The following is a 19,108-nucleotide window of genomic DNA, read 5'->3' as shown; positions in this document are numbered from 1 at the left end:
CTATTTCTGCTTTATTGACTATGCCAAAGCCTTTGACTGTGTGGATCACAATAAACTGTAGAAAATTCTGAAAGAGATGGGAATACCAGACCACCTGACCTGCCTTTTGAGAAACCTGTATGCAGGTCAGGAAGCAGCAGTTAGAAGTGGACATGGAACAACAACAGACTGGTTCCAAATAGGAAAAGGAGTACGTCAAGGCTGTATATTGTCACCCTGCTTATTTAACTTATATACAGAGTACATCATGAGAAACGCTGGGCTGGAAGAAACACAAGCTGGAATCAAGATTGCCAAGAGAAATATCAATAACCTCAGATATGCAGATGACACCTTATGGCAGAAAGTGAAGAGGAACTAAAAAGCCTCTCGATGAAAGTGAAAGAGGAGAGTGAAAAAGTTGACTTAAAGCTCAACATTCAGAAAACGAATATCATGGCATCTGGTCCCATCACATCATGGGAAATAGACAGGGAAACAGTAGAAACAGTGTCAGACTTTATTTTTTTTTTGGCTCCAAAATTACTGCAGATGGTGATTACAGCCATGAAATTAAAAGACGCTTAGTCCTTGGAAGAAAAGTTATGACCAACCTAGATAGCATATTCAAAAGCAGAGATATTACTTTGCAGACTAAGGTCCATCTAGTCAAGGCTATGGTTTTTCCTCTGGTCATGTATGGATGTGAGAGTTGAACTATAAAGAAAGCTGAGTGCCAAAGAATTGATGCTTTTGAACTGTGGTGTTGGAGAAGACTCTTGAGAGTCCCTTGGACTGCAGGGAGATCCAACCAGTCCATTCTGAAGGAGATCAGCCCTGGGATTTCTTTGCAAGGAATGATGCTAAAGCTGAAGCTCCAGTACCTTGGCCACCTCATGCGAAGAGTTGACTCATTGGAAAAGACTGATGCTGGGAGGGGTTGGGGGCAGGAGGAGAAGGGGACGACTGAGGATGAGATGTCTGGATGGCATCACGGACTCAATGGACGCGAGTCTGAGTGAACTCTGGGAGTTGGTGATGGACAGGGAGGCCTGGCGTGCTGCGATTTGTGGGGTCACAAACAGTCAGACACGACTGAGCGACTGAACTGAACTGAGGGACAAAGTGTAAAAAATAATCAGATTTGACCCTGACAGTTCATCAATTAGGAATTGTAATCAGCTTTATTGCCTTTTCTTACTCCTAGGTATTTCAACACACAAGCAATTATTTGTCAAAGAATTCTTGAAAATATGAGCATATCCAAAAAAAAGAAGATGAAGACGATGTAAGATTTATGTTATCTTCATCTTTATAACTCAAGCCACCTAATTCTCCCTTGTAAATGATTTCTTTCCTTAATAATATTTGCAAATAGACATTTTGTTTATATTTGTTCTGAGTATTACAGCTTAAAGCCATTTTCTCAAATTTACTGCTGGGATGGTTTCTAGGGACCAAGTAGTGAATGTACTTTCGAGAAGGGAAAAATTATTAGTTCTTTTAAGTTTCACCAATAAACAAATAGCAAACATGTGCAGGAAACTTTTAGCCTTCCACTTGGACTTCCTTGGTGACTCAGATGGTAAAGAATCTACCTGCAATGCAGGAGACCTGGGTTCCATTCTTGGGTTGGGAAGAACTGGAGAAGGGAATAGCTACCCACTCCAGTATTTTGCTGGGAGAATCCCGTGGACAGAGGACACTGGTAGGCTACAGTCCATGACGTTGCAAAGAGTTGGACAGGAATGAGTGACTAACACTGTCACTTAAAAGGCTATACTTTTTGTGAACTGATTTTTCTTTCTTATGCATTTCTGTTTCTTCTTGTCCTCTGTCTTTACTGACAGAACAGTATTAAGTATTATGGCTGATAAATACTTAAACATTTTAACAATAATTATATATTGCTTTACCATATGCAAAGAGCATTTCAAATCCATTATCTCATTGATCTTTATAATTGTGAAAAAGAAAGGATAAGTAATATTTCCGTTTTGTCAAACATGGATACTGAGACTTAGGTAACTGTTGCATGCTAGAAATTTTGACTCCTAAAAGCCTTGCCTTTTTAGATAGGCCCTTTCTGAAGTGAAGTAATTGTCACCTATGAAACGTGTGCTCTTTTTATATTCAATGCTACCTCTCCTATCAGGAAATGCAAGTAATTCTTGTTCATTTATGAATAGTTGAATAGCCACTGTGTCCCTATAAAAGTCATTTTATAGCTTTCTTAACAGAAGCCTGAACCAAGTATCAATATTATGAAAGCTGAGGATGAGAAATAATTAAATTAGTGGGGAGGGGTGTTGAGGTTGGAAAAACATGAAATTTGAAACAACAGAGACCAAGGTTTAAATGTCAATGGATGGGCTCCCTTTATTGCCTTGAGGAAAGTGGATAATCTCTCTGAAGCTCCATTTTTTAATCTCTAAAATGTATGCAAAATTACTACCTACCCCTTAGGATCTTGTGAGGACCTTCACAGTATAGTACCATATACATGTTTGCAGCTGTTATTAAAATTTGCATTTGTAGATATTTTTAAAAATTAATTTTTAAAAATTGTTTCCCATTTGTAGTTTTGGCTTTTCTAGATGTCATAAAAAGAGTAGCATGTAGTATGTTTGTAGCCTTTTGTGTCTGGGTTTCGCTTAGTACAATAATTTTGAGATTCGTCCCTATTAAATATATTTGTAGTTCCTTTTTGCTGAGGGGTATTCTACTCTGTGGATCTACCACAATTTGTTTATCCATTCACTTGTTGATGAACATTTAGATTGTTTTTAGGTTTTGGCTGTTATGAATAAACATTCTAGAAACATTCACATACAGATTTTTGTGTGGACGTGTACTTTCATTTCTCTTCAGTTAAAGCTGTTTTCCAACATGTTCACACCATTTTTTATTCTTACCAGCAGTGCTTTGCATGCTTGGTAGTACTTAGTACTGGCAGATTTTTTTTTTTCCATTTTGATGGATTTGTAGTGGTATCTTATTGCGATTTCTTTATTCTTATTGCTTGATTTCTTTCCGAATATTTGTTAAAGAACAGTTCTGCATGTTTTCCTTGCTGTTGGAGTTCTCTGACAGTGTGTTTGCTTTCATCATTGGTTTTGATTTCCTGTCTCATCCTGTTGTCTGCTTAGTTGTCATCAATCTAAACCGCCCCCCCACCCCCCGCCCCCAAGGCTGTAGTTTACCCATCCATCTCCCCTCCCCCGTCCCTCCACTTGTTCTGGTCATGGCCGTGCTGTGGTCCACAGCGTGTGTGCCCTTAGTCGGGTTTGTGCTTTGTCTTCATGTCTCATTAAATGGTGTTTTTCCCCCATAGCAGTAAGTTGAATTGGTGTATCACTATGCAGTTACAGGAGAAGGCAATGGCAACCCACTCCAGTACTCTTGCCTGGAAAATCCCATGGACGGAGGAGCTTGATAGGCTGCAATCCACGGGGTCGCACAGAGTCGGACACGACTGAAGCGACTTAGCAGCAGCAGCATCATTGCGATGAGCTTCCCAGGTGGCTCAGTGGTAAAGAATACATCTGCCAGTGCTGGAGAAGCAGGTTTGATCTCTGGTCTGGGAAGACCCCCTGTAGAAGGAAATGGCAACCCACTCCAGTATTCTTGCCTGGAAAAACCTCATGGACTGAGGTGCCTGGCATACTGCAGTCCATGGGGTCACAAAGAGTCAGACACAACTTAACACCTGAACAGCAGCAAAAACTTGTGGTTTTAATTTGTTTTTCATTGCATAATGGTGTTGAACGTCTTTACATGTTATCTGCAAACCATATCTTCTTTGATGAAGTGTCTGTTCACATCTTTTTTACACTTTAAAAATCAGATTTTTTGCTTTCTTATTATTGGGCTTTGACAGTTCTTTATAGATTCTGGACCCAAGTTTTTTTTATTATATATATGACTGCAAATATTTTCTCCCAGCTGTGATTACTCTGTTTCCTTAACAGTATTTTAAAAAGAACGTAAGTTTAATTTTTTCTTTTACGGGTGGTTCTTTATGTTTGCTATCTGGAAGTCATTATCTAACTTAAGCTTACAAAAATTTTCTCTTTTACTGTCTTGTAGAATTTCTCTAACTTTAGTTTTTACATTTAGATCTGTAAACCATCGTGAATAATTTTAATTTCTTTGTATGGTGCAAGGTGTTTGTTGAGATTTATCTTTGTTAATGTGGATGTTTAGTTAAGTTGCTTCAGCATCATTTGTTGTAAACATTACTCTTTCTCTGTTGAATTACCTTGGCACCTATGTAAAAAAATCAGTAAGTACCATTTCTGTGTAGCTGTATTTCTGGATACTATTTTGTTCCATAGATTGATGGCTATCATTTTGTTGCAGGAAGGGGGATCCCCTTCCAGGGCCCAAAACTGGCCTCTTGTCTAACACTTGGAAATGAATTGTTCGAGGAGACACATGTGCTGACAAAGCAAGAGATTTTATTGGGAAAGGGCACCCGGGTGGAGAGCAGTAGGGGAAGGGAACCCAGGAGAACTGCTCTGCCACGTGGCTCGCAGTCTCGGGTTTTATGGTGATGGGATTAGTTTCCCGGTGGTCTTTGGCCAATCATTCTAATTCAGAGTCTTTCCTGGTGGTATATGCATTGCTCAGCCAAGATGGATGCTAGCGAGAGGGATTCTGGGAAGTGGACGGACACACAGTGTCTCCTTTCAACCTTTTCCGAACTCTTCCGGTTGGTGGTGGCTTATTAGTTCTGTATTCCTTATCAGGATCTCCTGGCATAAAACAACTCATGCAAATGGTTACTATGGTGCCTAGCTGGGGTGGGCAGTTTCAATCACTGTGCTTCCCCTAACAATTTTGCCAGTACCACAAGGTCTTGATTACAATAGCATTAAAGTGAGTCTTGAAACAAGGTAACATACAAATTTTCAACTATATTCTTGTTTTACAAACTTGTTTTAGCTATTGTGAGTCATCTGGTTTTCCACATCGATTTTTAAATTATTATTATTTTTGTCCGTGCCACAAGGCATGCAGGATCTTAGTTCCCTGACCAGGAATTTAGCATACCCCCAGCACCACTGGACTACCATCTCAATTTTAGAATCAGCTTGTTGATTTCTACAGAAGAGCTTGTTGGGTTTCTGTTTGCATTGCATTGATTCTGTAAATCAATTTGGGGAGAATTGACATCTTAGTGAGTTTATACAGCTTTTTTCATTGTTAGGGTGGGGAGTGATGTTTTTTTTCCCACCAGGCAGAAGCCTGTAGAGGAATTTTTTAATGCTATTTCAGAAAGGAATAATTTACTTCCATTATTGAATATTATAATTTACCAGTCAATTTCAATCTAAATTAACCCCTTGAGGTCTTTTTTTCTTATCTGGAAAATGGGATATTGTATGGGCTTCCTTTCAGTGCTGTTTTAAAGTACTTTTAGATGAGATCTACTTTTTCATTGTGTGATGTGGTATATTTAATTTTTCAAAAATCTTTTCATCTTTCCCTACTTGAAGATTAAATATGTTTTACTATCCTTTTCTATATTATAATTGTGTGAAAGAATAGAATAATGAAACAGAATAAAAATAATGAAATAAAGTAACTCTCCTGTTAATAATAATTGGTCTTTCAATTTAGAGAGTGTTATTTCCTGAACATTATGGAAATTAGAAATACATGTCATCAAGAATGATGTGTTAAAGGAGTATAAAAATTAATTTTACTAAGAGAAAATGAAATGGAATGCCTTTTTCTTCTGTGAAATTACCACCTGCCTTATTTTCTTTATTTAGGAAGTGCTTAGGAAAGAGATTGGAGAAGGAAATGGCAACCCACTCCAGTATTCTTGCTTGGAGAATCCCAGGGACGGCAGAGCTTGGTGGGCTGCCGTCTGTGGGGTTGCACAAAGTCACGACTGAGGTGATTTAGCAGCAGCAGCAGCAGTAGGAAAGAGATACAGGGAAATGACCTGATAGGTGCTTTTTGTTATGCACTTAGAGAACTTAGTATTAACTTGTTTTCTGCCAGGTTTCTTTAGTTCCAGTTAAAGAAATGCTGGAAACTTGTAGTCTGTACCTCTAAGTGACTTATAATATCAGGTTATTAGTCTACAACCTTTGCTTAATCTCTGAAAATTTAATAAGTCTAGTTTGTGTTTACTTATTAAATGCCTAACTCACAGTTGTCAAACTCTGTGCCAAGGCTTTCCAGGACATCATAGTGAATTCACAGGGTACCATGAAGTGTTTTAAACCTTCAAAGGAAACACAGCTATATTCAACATCTATCAGATGCCTTGTGGACTACTAGTTCACAGTTTCAACATTAGGTCAAACTACTTTCCTTTCTTTTACATCTTTGCAAAGCTGGGTTTTGGGTGTTGGCTGTGGTAATAATGCAAATACTGCATGAAAGCCAGTGTGGAGGAAGAAAAGAAGCTGACAGCGTTTAATCTGATTCCCAGGCTTGAGAAGTGGAACACTGACCAGAGGCGCATGCGTACCATTAGTAAGAAGCTAGAGTTACCTCCAATACTATATACTGAATATTTTGTCCCTCCAAAATTCATATGTTAAAGTTCTAAGCCCTAATGAGATGGTATTAGTAGGTGGTGCCTTTGGTAGGTGATTAGATCCTGACGGTAGACCTCTCAGGAATGGAATAAGTGTCTTTATAGAAGAGAACTCCGAGAGCTCCGGAACCCCTTCTACCATGTGAGGATGTAGCAAAGATGCCATTTATGAAGCAGGAAGCAAGCTCTTACCAGACGGAATCGACCACTTGTTCTTGAACGTCCCAGCCTCTGAAACTAGGAGAAACAAGTGTTTGTTATTATTAAGTCATCTAGTCTATGATACATTGCTACAGCAACCCAAATGGACTAAGACACCCTGGAGAAGGGAAAGGGGGAAGGGGAATTGTGGGATCTCAGAGAGGTTTTTAACTATGAGGGCAAAATATAGACATCACTGTGCTTCTTGCGGACATTTGTGTTTCCTCACGGCCAGTTTTCTCCTACCAGTTACAGTTACCCACATCCTCCTGTGTTTCAGTGTGGTGAATCACATGGATTGATTTGCTTATGTTGAAGAATCCTTGCTTCCCTAGTATAAACCTCTGTGTTTTAAGGCCTGTACTTCCTTTGAGGTGTGAGAGTTTGGTCTTTTCCTCCTGCAGGCTTTTTAGAGGCCTGATGAGACTTCTTCCCCTTTCCCTTAATGTCCTTTAGGAAATTTTGCAACCTTTACTGGTCTCCGAAATGGAGGCAACAGAGAATTTTACATTTTAAACAAAATAAACATCTTTCTGCAGGTACCGTGTTCTCCGTGGCTAAACTGGGATGTTTTATTAAAGTTTTCTTTTAGATGATTTAGAATATTGGTGGTCCCAAAAGCCAATAAGGGAAAACATGGGGTCATTGGGGGAATGACCCCATGGGGTCACATGGGGAGTGTGGGGTCATTTGTAATATATGATAAATTTTACAGAATATAGACCATAATGATTTAAACTAAGAAAAAACAGGTCCTTCTGTCTCTTAGACTTGGAAGAGCTTGTGTCAGTGTATCTTAGAGAGAAAAGTAAGATAGGCAAAAGATTTTTGCTTGTTTGTTGGTTGTTTTTTTTAAGAGTGAAGGAGAATTAATACAAAACTGGAATGACAGGCAAATAGGAAATAGATGGGTAGACTGACAGTCTCTACTCCCTACTTGAAACCACACGCAGCTTCCTAAATTGAAAATTGATGAAGGATGGAAGTTTGCTACAGGATCCTTTGGCAGAGGAAGGGCTGTAGACAGGCTGTAGACAGGCTGTAGACAGGATGGATGACATGAAAGTAAAAGCGTTGAGGTTGCAGAGTAGCGCTTCCCCACAGTCAGCTGGAAAAGCACTGAGATGAGAGAGCGACGCGGAGCTGGAGAGCACCAGGAGTGTCTACAGGAAGGACTGAGTGTGCGCAGGGCATACCCTCTTGATGCGCTCACTGTTGCCAGCTTCATCTAGGAAAACTTTTATACACATCTTTTGATGGTCATACACTCATTTCACTAGGATATAAACTTAAAAATAGAATTGCCAAGTCCTTAGGGTAGACATATGTTTTGCTTTAGAAGAAGCTGTCAGCTTTCCAAAGAGACTGTAGCCTTTTACACTTACACAAACAATGCATGCGAGTTTCCTCCCAACACCTGCTGTCTGTGTTTTTAAATTTAGCCTTTTTGGTAGTGTATAGCTGTAAATAATTTTGGCTTTAGTTTGCATTGCCCTGGGAGTAATGATGTTTGAGAACATTTTCACTTGCTTATTATCCCTTTGGGAATTCACTTTTTTTGAAATCTCATGTAAGGTATTTCCCTATATTTTTATATTTTTATCCTTTTCCTTTTGATTTTGTCATAATTCATTGTATTTGCTAGGTATGAGTCCTTTGTTAGATGTATATATATTAAAGTTATCTTCTCCCAGTCAGTGGATTATCTTTTCCCTTTCTTAATGGTCTTTTGATAAACAGATTTTGATTTTAATAAAATCTGCTGCTGCTAAGTCACTTCAGTTGTGTCTGACTCTGTGCGACCCCATAGATGGCAGCCCACCAGGCTCCCCCGTCCCTGGGATTCTCCAGGCAAGAACCCTGGAGTGGTTGCCATTTCCTTCTCCAGTGCATGAAAGTGAAAAGTGAAAGTGAAGTCACTCAGTTGTATCCAACTCTTAGCGACCCCATGGACCTTAGCCTACTAGGCTCCTCCGGCCATGGGATTTTCCAGGCAAGAGTACTGGAGTGGGGTGCCATTGCCTTCTCCATTAATAAAATCTAACTTGTTATAATTTTTTTCTTTTATGAATAGGACTTTTTGTTCCTATTTCAGAAATCTTTATCTTTTCTCAAGGTTTTGAAGATCTTTTTCTGTGTTTTCATCCAGAAGCTTTATACTTTACTTTTCATATTTAGGTTTATGATTTATCTGGAATTTTGTAGAAGATGTTGGTAGATGGTTGATATTAATTTTTTTCTGATACAAATATCCAATTGCTTCAGCATCATTTATTGAAAAGACCATCTCTTCTCCCATTGAATCAATGCCCTTGTTGTAAAGTAATTGACTGTATACATGTGGATTTAATTCTGGACTCTATATTCTATTTCCATGGCCTGTTTGTCTAACCTTATGCCAAGACTTCACTGTTGTATTTACTGTAGTTTTATAAATGGTTTTAAAGTCTGATCCATTTAATTTTGAGATGTTTTAGAAATTGTAATAAGGTACATTTGTTTGATTTTTGTTTGTAACCATTTATTACAAAGTGAAAAAATTATATATTAAGAATTTAATTAGAATAAACTGTTTTATAGAGATAATTAACCTGTCTTTTAGTTATGATAGGAGAGAATTAGCCTTGCAGAACATTTGCTTTTAAAATAGCCTACACTTTATACTAATCTAAGGTTAAGGGATGTTAGAAACACACTGATATTCCAGAGTTGTGAAAAGATCAGAAAAATGGTTATTAAATGTGCAAAGTTTCATTGGCGAAGAGACTTAATAGGCTATTTAAGACCTAGTTCATAGGCCTAGTCTGTTCTGCTTTGTTCTGACCTTCTCTCTACAGTAATATTTTCTTTTAGCTTTATTCTTAGATCTTCTGGTGGTCAGTAAACATCCATATTGAGTTTGAAAATTCAAAATGTAAAGTCTTTGGATCAGTTAACATTTCTAGTGGGAAACAGAAGGTATACTCTGGTGGGATTTTAAGGAAAATTTATTAAGCTCCTGTTTATACACCTGATGGGAGGGGTCAAAGAAAGCAACATGGCTCCTTGAGACTAGCGACAGCAGAAAATAGCTACTACCTCTAGGGCTGAAGTGTCAAGAAGAGAAGAGCTGGAGACACACACAATGGGCTCCCTGGTAAGGAGCTGTGGTTGTAGAGGGTTGCCGCTTAAACCAAGGAAGGACCTGGGAAGTAAATATCCTGATGTGTTTTGCTGCCTGATTTGACTGCTTGTACCTCCTGCTGGACAAGGCCAGCCAAAAATCTGTAAATGCAGTCTGTAAGGGTCAGTCTGTTAGGGTACAGCAGCAGGGAGAGTAAAGTCAAAAGTATAACGGACTTTTGGACTCAGGGAGAGGGAGAGGGTGGGATGATTTGGGAGAATGACATTCTAACATGTATACTATCATGTAAGAATTGAATCGCCAGTCTATGTCTGACGCAGGATGCAGCATGCTTGGGGCTGGTGCATGGGGATGACCCAGAGAGATGGTATGGGGAGGGAGGTGGGAGGGGGGTTCATGTTTGGGAACGCATGTAAGAATTAAAGATTTTAAAATTAAAAAAATAAAAAACTTAAATATATATATATATATATATATACATATATATATATATATATATATATATCTGGATCAGTTGGGTGGAGACAGACAGAATAACCAGCACAGAATAGTTTGTTTCAACTGAAAATACGCAAGAAAAGATGTTTTTCTTTTAATGTAATGGTTTTTCATAACGCTTAGGGTCCAAAATAGAGAAGTTTTGTTTTGGCCAGTACAGCCAGGCTTTTCTTTATAACACAGAGAAAGTACACACAGAACAAAAATCTTATATTCAAGAAAAATTAGCTTACGTGTAGTTCAGAATAGTGTATGAAATCTAGCATAGCTAAAATCTTCATCATTTATCATATGAACATTTTAAAAATGGATCTTTTTCATAAATGATTTAGATTTTTTGTGACCATGAATATATTTAGAAGTAACATAAAACTACATTTTTCCTTTTATCACCTATCATTTATTTAAATGTCACATAACAGAACCATCCTATATAAGTAACATTTCAAGTGTCGTGTAATAAGAGACTTTAAGCAAAACTTTTTGAAGTGTACGTGTTCATTTCCTTTTTTCCTTGTATGTGGAAATTTTTCTGTATTTCTTTTCAGTTGGAAAGAGACAGTGTCATGTTGTATCTCAAAAATAGCATTTGGATATTCTAGTTCATATACATCATACTGTTCCTTTTCTGTACTGCAATTATTTCTTGTCACTGATAATATTCCAGGAAAGTTCAATTCACAGATAAGCACAAATATGACACAAGCCTGAACTGAAATAGCAACTGGATTAGCTTATCACTTAAATTGTATCTTTAAATACCTTTTACCTAGGTTCATAATGGTTCGTAGTGGAAAAAATGGTGACCTTCATCTTAAACAGATTGCATATTATAAACGAACTGGTGAATATCATCCAACTACACTGCCTAGTGAGAGAAGTGGCATAAGAAGAGCAGCAAAAAAATTTGTCTTCAAAGGTAAAATACCCTCAATTTTTAGTATAGAGTTTTATATAGGTGCTTCTCCGTGTGGAGTTCTTTGTGGAGTCCTGAAAATTTCTGTAGCAATTGGTTGTTGCTTAAATTGATAATGCCATTCAGTTGAAAGCAAAATAAAAACCACATTGAAGCCAACTGAAGGCTAGTAAGCATGAAAGGGGCATTTCAAATCATAGACAGAAAATGATAGCATGAAAAACACCAGAAAACTTGCTCTTGTCCCTCGGTGAGTCCTACTTTAGTGGTGGACTTGCAAGCACTCACGTCCCTCTCAATGAAGAACTGACTTGATGTCTACTATGAAAATGTTGACAGAGTTAACTTATTTACTCTATTATTTCCGTGGTTCCTCCCTCTTACTGCTGTTAAATGGTTTCAGGATCATATTTATCTTTGAACTCCTAAACTCCCTGAGTGAATTAAATGTTTGAAAGGCAGTGGAATATTTATCTTGAAAGATTATGATCATTCTCCCCTCTTTGTCCTCCTCCTCCAAAAGAGAAGAGAAGTTTGAGATGGATAAATAAAAAGTATAGTCACCAGATGGCTAAATGAATGTTGGTGTTACTAACAGGAATTTTGCCTATAGGTACAGAATCAGGCTTTCCTCAAAGCAGGTCAAGAAAATTCTAAGATTATAAATAAATGCCTGCTTATTTCTCCCTGTGTACATCCCTTCCAGTAACTCCCTTAAATTTAAGAATGCTAAGTTCCGTTAGTCACGTCCCACTCTGCGACCCCGTAGACTGTAGCCCGCCAGGCTTCTGTGTCCATGGGAATCTCCAGGCAAGAATACTGGAGTGGGTTGCCATTTCCTTCTTCAGGCAGTCTTCCCATCCAGGGACTGAACCTGCATCTCTTATGTCTCTTACATACCTATTACATTTTACACTAAAGAGAATTCGTCCATTCGTTCATTTATTGATTTATGCACCAATTGTTTACTGAGTTCCTACTATGTGCCAGTCACATTTTAGGCCTTGGGAATACACTGATGAATGAAATAGATTAGCCTCCTGGCCTTAAGTTGCTTACTTTCTAATTCAAGTAAGGAGTGTTCCACTCAGCATATTCTTAGCTAAGCACACTAATAATGGTGTCTTTTGGAGTTTGAATAATCATCCACACTGGAGAAGCGGCAGTTCTCTTCATGCCCTGATTACATTGCCCAATCATAGACTCTTTTAGGTGTCTCCAAAGGAAAGCAGAACTGTCCTGTAGATTAAAGTTCTGCTCCTTTGTTGGCTTTACTAACCCTATTTCCTACTCAAATCCAGAAAAACTTAAGAGAGGTTGTGGCTTACAAAAATACAGCTCTGATGAAACACTCTTTTGGAAAACTCTGTTCCAGAAGTTGCTTATCTGTACATAATTTATTTGCTAATTCATGCTATTTTTAGGAGGTGCCTGCTGCAAGTGTTTTTCTAGTTTGATTATTCCCATAGGAAGATGATTTTATACTCCCATATTACCATGTGCTTTGGTAAACAAGCTAGCTCTACTTGATTTGGTCACTACAAAACTATAGCAGCTAGTTCTGCATATCCAGTAAGTATGACAGCTGAAGATGTTTCAGATTGTATGGTAGCATCATCACAAATATTCTGTCTTAGAAGGAGAAAGATTTAACCAAAACAAAAACCCTCATGGTTTGAAGATAAGGCTGTGATTATCTTAAAACTATATAGAGGTCTAAAAATTGCAATAATATCATTTTGGTGTTTTTTATTCCAGAAAAGAAGCTGTTTTATGTCGGAAAAGACAGAAAACAAGATCGCTTGGTAGTTGTTTCAGAAGAAGAAAAAAAAAAAGTCCTAAGAGAATGCCATGAAAATGACTCTGGAGCCCATCATGGCATATCCAGAACCCTTACTCTGGTGGAATCCAGTTACTACTGGACTTCTGTGACCAATGATGTCAAACAGTGGGTATGGCTTATGTCTTTAGAATATTTGAATAATGTCTTTACAATATACATTCAAAATTCATTACTGCTCCAGATTAACTCTAGATATGACTTCTCATTAAGTACTTTTTGTATGTCACTTCTCATTAATTACTTTTTATATGGGTAGGCTTTTGTGCAGAACATTTAAAGAGAGTTTTATTTCCCTTCAAAAGTCTTCTTTAAAATCACTGAAATATAATTTGAACTAGAGCAAAGCATTATTTAAATATTTGAATTTACTATATTTAGATTATTTTAGGCACAGATTTTCATCATTGAACTATTTTGTGAGGCAGAATTTAAATGGGGCTGAAGTTTCTTTGACTAAAAATAAGTCACTACATTTTTAATGACATTCATACAGTCTTTTCTTGAGAAGAGAATATGTTCGTGGTAAATCAAGCCCAGTATGTTTCTCATCTTTTGTGCCTTATTGTCTTGACATAGAAATTGTCAAGTATGACAGAAACCCCCAACCAGCAAATCAGGTTGTGAAGATAATGAAGTTATTCTGAGTTTTGTAACATTATAACCCATTAAGACCTTCAGCTTCTTCTGATAGAAAATTCAGGGATTCTTGCTGCTGGGTCAGCTGATCCCTACTGGTGTGCTCGTGTGCTCTCTGTAGCAAATGGTGGAAATTCCTTGGTTTATGTGTGAGGATCCTTTAAGAATTATGATAGCACATTAAAAGACTGTCATTTCAGGCATAAGAAATTAACATCTAATTTAACCAAGTATCATTTGTGAATCTGTGGAGGTATTCCAGAGACCTCAGTGTTTGTATTCACCTTTAGAACCTGCTACACACTCCTTTTCCAACATTCACTGAAATCTTTGTCAAATATTTATCATTGAGAAATGATTTTTGGATGTAAGGTTATTTGTGATGAGAACTAGTTTAAGTTAGAAAATAAAAATTTTAATCAAAAATAACTATATTTCAGTAAAATCATTTTAAAATTTTGGGCCTTGATTTGAAAGTAGTTTCCAAAATAGAGTTCCAGAAATATGTTGAACAATGGCACCTTCCATAAGTTGGTCAATTTATATCTTCTCATCTCACTAAATTGAAAACTCCAGGACAGCATGGGGTATATTTTTGTTCATACTCTTTTCCTAGGACCTAGAGGAATTTCTGACATCTAAAAATATTGCTTGGATAAAGTTATATTTTAATAAATATTATTGTAGTAGATGAATGAATGAACTTATAAGAGTGGTATCTTTAAAAGAAAAATCTTTTTTGCTTATAGAAATTATATACTCACATACTGATGTAAAATTATAGCAAATGTGTTTTGAGATCTAATCATTTAATAAATATGTATTGATTGTAAACCACAATTATGTACCATGTGAATAAACCCATTAATGTGGTCATTGAATAGTAGTAGCAAGTAATATTTGATTATTCTGAATAGGTTTCATTTTATTCTGAGTACAGTCCAAAAGTTTCTCCCTTAAAACATAAAGTACGTATATCAACCATTACAAATCTGAACTGATTTATAATACTGATTTTTTTATATTGGATATATTAACACTTGTCTATCTTTTCTTTATTGTATGCCCATTTTATAGGTATATGCTTGTCAGCATTGCCAAGTGGCAAAAAATACAGTTATTCTAGCACCTAAACAGCACCTTCTCAAAGTGGAGAATCCATGGAGTATAGTTACTGTTGATCTGATGGGCCCATTTCATACAAGCAACAGAAGTCATGTATATGCTATAATCATGACAGATTTGTTCACAAAATGGGTTGTGATTTTGCCTCTTTGTGATGTTTCAGCATCAGAAATTTCTAAAGCTATTATCAACATATTTTTCTTATATGGGCCTCCTCAGAAAATAATAATGGACCAAAGAGATGAATTCATTCATCAGGTAAGACAAATAAACTACTTAGATCTAGAAGTATATTTTACTCACTTTTCAGTGCACAACACAGCTTATTATATGATACTTAATAAGTTTAGATAAATTCCTACAGATATAAAGGTTTAATATTGTATAGTACAAAAGTAGTTGAACTGGAAATTAAGAGACCAGTATTTTAGTATCAATATTTACTATGCCACTAAATAATTATAAACTTATCTTTAGTTTTCTTCAAACTAAAATGAGATTGGACCAAATAGTCTTTTTTTGCTTAAAATTCTTAAAAATTCTGTGATTGACATGTAGAGGGAGAGTTGACTAAATGGAGAAGTATTATATATCATTTCATGAATGAGAATATTCAATATTAAAATATCAGTTTTTCCCAAATCAAAATTAATTTATATAATTAATGGATTTTTTATCAGCATTAAAAAGGAGGAAGCATTTTCCCTTGCCCTGGCCTTTTTATCCAAATTAAAGTTAACCTTAAAGAATAAGGAGACAGTAATATATACAAAAATTCTAACAAAGGAATATAACTACTATACTTAGAGGTATATTATTAAATTTTTACAATTGACAGAAGACTGGTATAAATAACCAGACTGTCTTAAGTTCACAGCACCTTTGATATCTTAATCCAGAAGAAATACCTAAAGTTATAGTTATTAAATAGTTAGGGCTTGGGCCAGGGGGTTCCTAAGGTGATCGCCAGGTTTTATATTAATAATTCACTAGGAGGACTCTGCAGATGGTCATACTCATGCCTAAGATTTATATAATTAAAGAATACAAAGCAAGATTAACAGAGAAAAGGCTCATGGGGATAAGTCCAAGGAAAAACCAGGAACAAACTTCCAAGACATCTTCTCCCAGTGGAGTCACACAGGACATGGTTAATTCTCCCAGTGAAGAGTTGTAGCAATACATGTAAATTGTTGTCTACTAGGGAAGCTCATTACAGACTTGGTGCCTGGGATTTTAACTGGGAGCTGATCACATTGGTACCCAAAATTCTAGACTCTTTAAAGAAGTTTTCAGCATAAACCACCTTCTTTGTAAAACAGTTAAGCACCATGAACCACCCTTAATCGGTTAGGGAATGGTAGAAACCCTCACAGAATCCAGGATTCTAGTCATTAGCCAAGGGCCAACTTTGTAAGCAAGACTTTCACAGCCTTAGTTCTGGTGTGTTAACTCTTTCTGCTGTTGCTGCTGCTGCTAAGTCACTTCAGTTGTGTCCGACTCTGTGTGACCCCATAGACGGCAGCCCATCAGGCTCCCCCGTCCCTGGGATTCTCCAGGCAAGACTCTTTCTACATACGTCCAAACAACTTAGTGTTTATGTCCTAATCACTTAGCCATTTAAGAGAATAGTAGTCATAAATTGAAAGAAAACTATTTTCATTTCATTCTTAAATAGCTGCAGATAGTTACTAATGGGATATATACACGTGTTGACCTCTGCTCAGTTTTTCAAACCTTGGAATCAGATTGAACACTGTAATCATTTCCTGTTTCACAATGATTTTTATACAATTGTTGCTTTTTATCATAGAGCATAGAGCAAAAGTCACTTAGTCATATAAGACTCTTTGTGACCCCTTGGACTATAGCCAGCCAGGCTCCTCTGTTCATGGGATTCTCCAGGCAAGAATACTGCAGTGGGTTGCCATTCCCTTCTCCATGGGATCTTCCCACCTCAGGGATTGAACCTAGGTCTCCCAGATTGCAGGCAGATTCTTTACTGTCTGAGCTACTAGGGAATCATAACACCTATCAAAGAACAGTTCTGTAAAGATACATCATTATTGAGAGGAATATAGTCTTACCGAATCTAATGTTGAAACCGTAAACTACCTTAAGCTAGTAGTTTCCAAGGTGTCCAACAGATGCCAAGGGGGCCCTTTGGCACAGAGTTTGGTAATTATGTTCAAAATGATAGAGCTGGTATCACAAGAGAGTGGAGTTGGGGAAGGATTATTTAATACATTTAATTTAGTTAATAGCGTAAATAAAAATTTTGTACTTATTTCTTTATTTCTGTAATATGATTTTAGGATTACTGCATACCAAAATTATTTTCAGATAAATTAAAATTTTGGGTTTTTTTTAATTGAAACAAACAAAAATTCAATTAATTTAAAGGAAAAAAAAAAAAAAAAACTCCAGAGACTGAGTTGACATTCCAGGCTTAGGGAATAGAGGCATAAATACGAATGGAAAAATCACCAAATTTGGGCTGTTTAAAAATTAGAAATTCATATGTGGTAAAATAACCAACCATGAAGAGACACCCCACATCCAAGATAAGAGAAACCCAAGTAAGACGGTAGATGTTGTGAGAGGGCATCAGAGGGCAGACACACTGAAACCATAATCACAGAACCTAGCCAATCTGATCAGACAGACCACAGCCTTGTCTAACTCGGTGAAACTAAGCCATGCCGTGTGGGGCCACCCAAGACAGATGGGTCATGGTGGAGAGGTCTGATAGAATGGGGTCCACTGGAGAAGGGAATGGCAAACCACTTCAGTATTCTTGCCTTGAGAACCCCATGAACAGTATGAAAAGGCAAAATGATGGGATACTGAAAGAGGAACTCCCCAGGTCGGTAGGTGCCAATGTACTACTGGAGATCAGTGGAGAAATAACTCCAGAAAGAATGAAGGGATGGAGCCAAAGCAAAAACAATACCCAGTTGTGAATGTGATTGGTGATAGAAGCAAGGTCCAAAAGAGCAATATTGCATTAGGAACCTGGAATGTCAGGTGCATGAACCAAGGCAAATTGGAAGTGGTCAAATAGGAGATGGCAAGAGTGAACATCTGCACTCTAGGAATCAGCGAACTAAAATGGACTGGAATGGGTGAATTAGACTCAGATGACCATTATATCTACTATTGCGGCAGGAATCCCTCAGAAGAAATGGAGTAGCCATCATGGTCAACAAAAGAGTCTGAAATGCAGTGCTTGGATGCAATCTCAAAAACAACAGAATGATCTCTGTTCGTCTCCAAGGCAAACCATTCAATACCACAGTGATCCAAGCCTATGCCCCAACCAGTAACGCTGAAGAAACTGAAGTTGAACGGTTCTATGAAGACTACAAGACCTTTTAGAACTAACACCCAAAAAAGATATCCTTTTCATTATAGGAGATTGGGATGCAAAAGTAGGAAGTCAAGAAACACCTGGAATAACAGGCAAATTTGGCTTTGGAATACGGAATGAAGCAGGGCAAAGGCAAATAGAGTTTTGGCAAGAGAACGCACTGGTTATAGTCAACACCCTCTTCCAACAACACAAGAGAAGACTCCACATAGATATCACCAGATGGTCAGCATCAAAATCAGATTGATTATATTTTTTGCAGCCAAAGATGGAGAAGCTCTATACAGTTAGCAAAAACAAGCTCGGGATCTGATTGTGGCTCAGATCATCAATTCCATATTGCCAAATTCAGACTTAAATTGAACAAAGTGGGGAAGATCACTATACCATTCAGGTATGACCTAAATCAAATCCCTTATGATTACATAGTAGAAGTTAGAAATAGATTTAAGGGACAAGATCTGATGGAGTACCTGATGAACTAAGGACAGAGGTTCGTGACATTGTACAGGAGACAGAGATCAAGACCATCCCCATGGAAAAGAAATGCAAAACAGCAAAATGGCTGTCTGGGGAGGCCTTACAAATAGCTGTGAAAAGAAGAGAGGTGAAAAGCAAAGGAGAAAAGGAAAGATATAAGCATCTGAATGCAGAGTTCCAAAGAATAGCAAGGAGAGATAGGAAAGCCTTCCTCAGTGATCAATGCAAAGAAATAGAGGAAAAGAACAGAATGGGAAAGACTAGAGATCTCTTCAAGAAAATTCGAGATACCAAGGGAAGATTTCATGCAAAGATGGGTTCGATAAAGGACAGAAATGGTATGGACCTAACAGAAGCAGAAGATATTACGAAGAGGT

General features: G+C 37.3%; 1 protein-coding gene across 3 annotated transcripts in view; it reads left to right on the top strand.

Annotated features, from left to right (window-relative positions):
* The window catches only part of GIN1 (gypsy retrotransposon integrase 1), a 36,714-nt gene that overhangs the window by 2,769 nt on the left and 14,837 nt on the right, over positions 1–19,108 (top strand). For 2 of the 3 annotated variants that reach the window (XM_012179020.5, XM_012179019.5), the window contains exons 2-5: positions 1,187–1,267; positions 11,135–11,280; positions 13,036–13,229; positions 14,834–15,139. In XM_012179020.5, the coding sequence (XP_012034410.2) occupies positions 1,233–1,267; positions 11,135–11,280; positions 13,036–13,229; positions 14,834–15,139 (681 nt within the window). In that variant the 5' untranslated portion in view covers positions 1,187–1,232. The remainder of the gene's footprint in view (positions 1–1,186; positions 1,268–11,134; positions 11,281–13,035; positions 13,230–14,833; positions 15,140–19,108) is intronic. The other variant, XM_012179021.5, reaches the window with a different exon arrangement.

The sequence above is a fragment of the Ovis aries genome, chromosome 5 (assembly GCF_016772045.2).
Source record: "Ovis aries strain OAR_USU_Benz2616 breed Rambouillet chromosome 5, ARS-UI_Ramb_v3.0, whole genome shotgun sequence".
Classification (NCBI taxonomy): Eukaryota; Metazoa; Chordata; class Mammalia; order Artiodactyla; family Bovidae; genus Ovis; species Ovis aries.
This window is presented reverse-complemented; position numbering and strand designations above follow the sequence as displayed.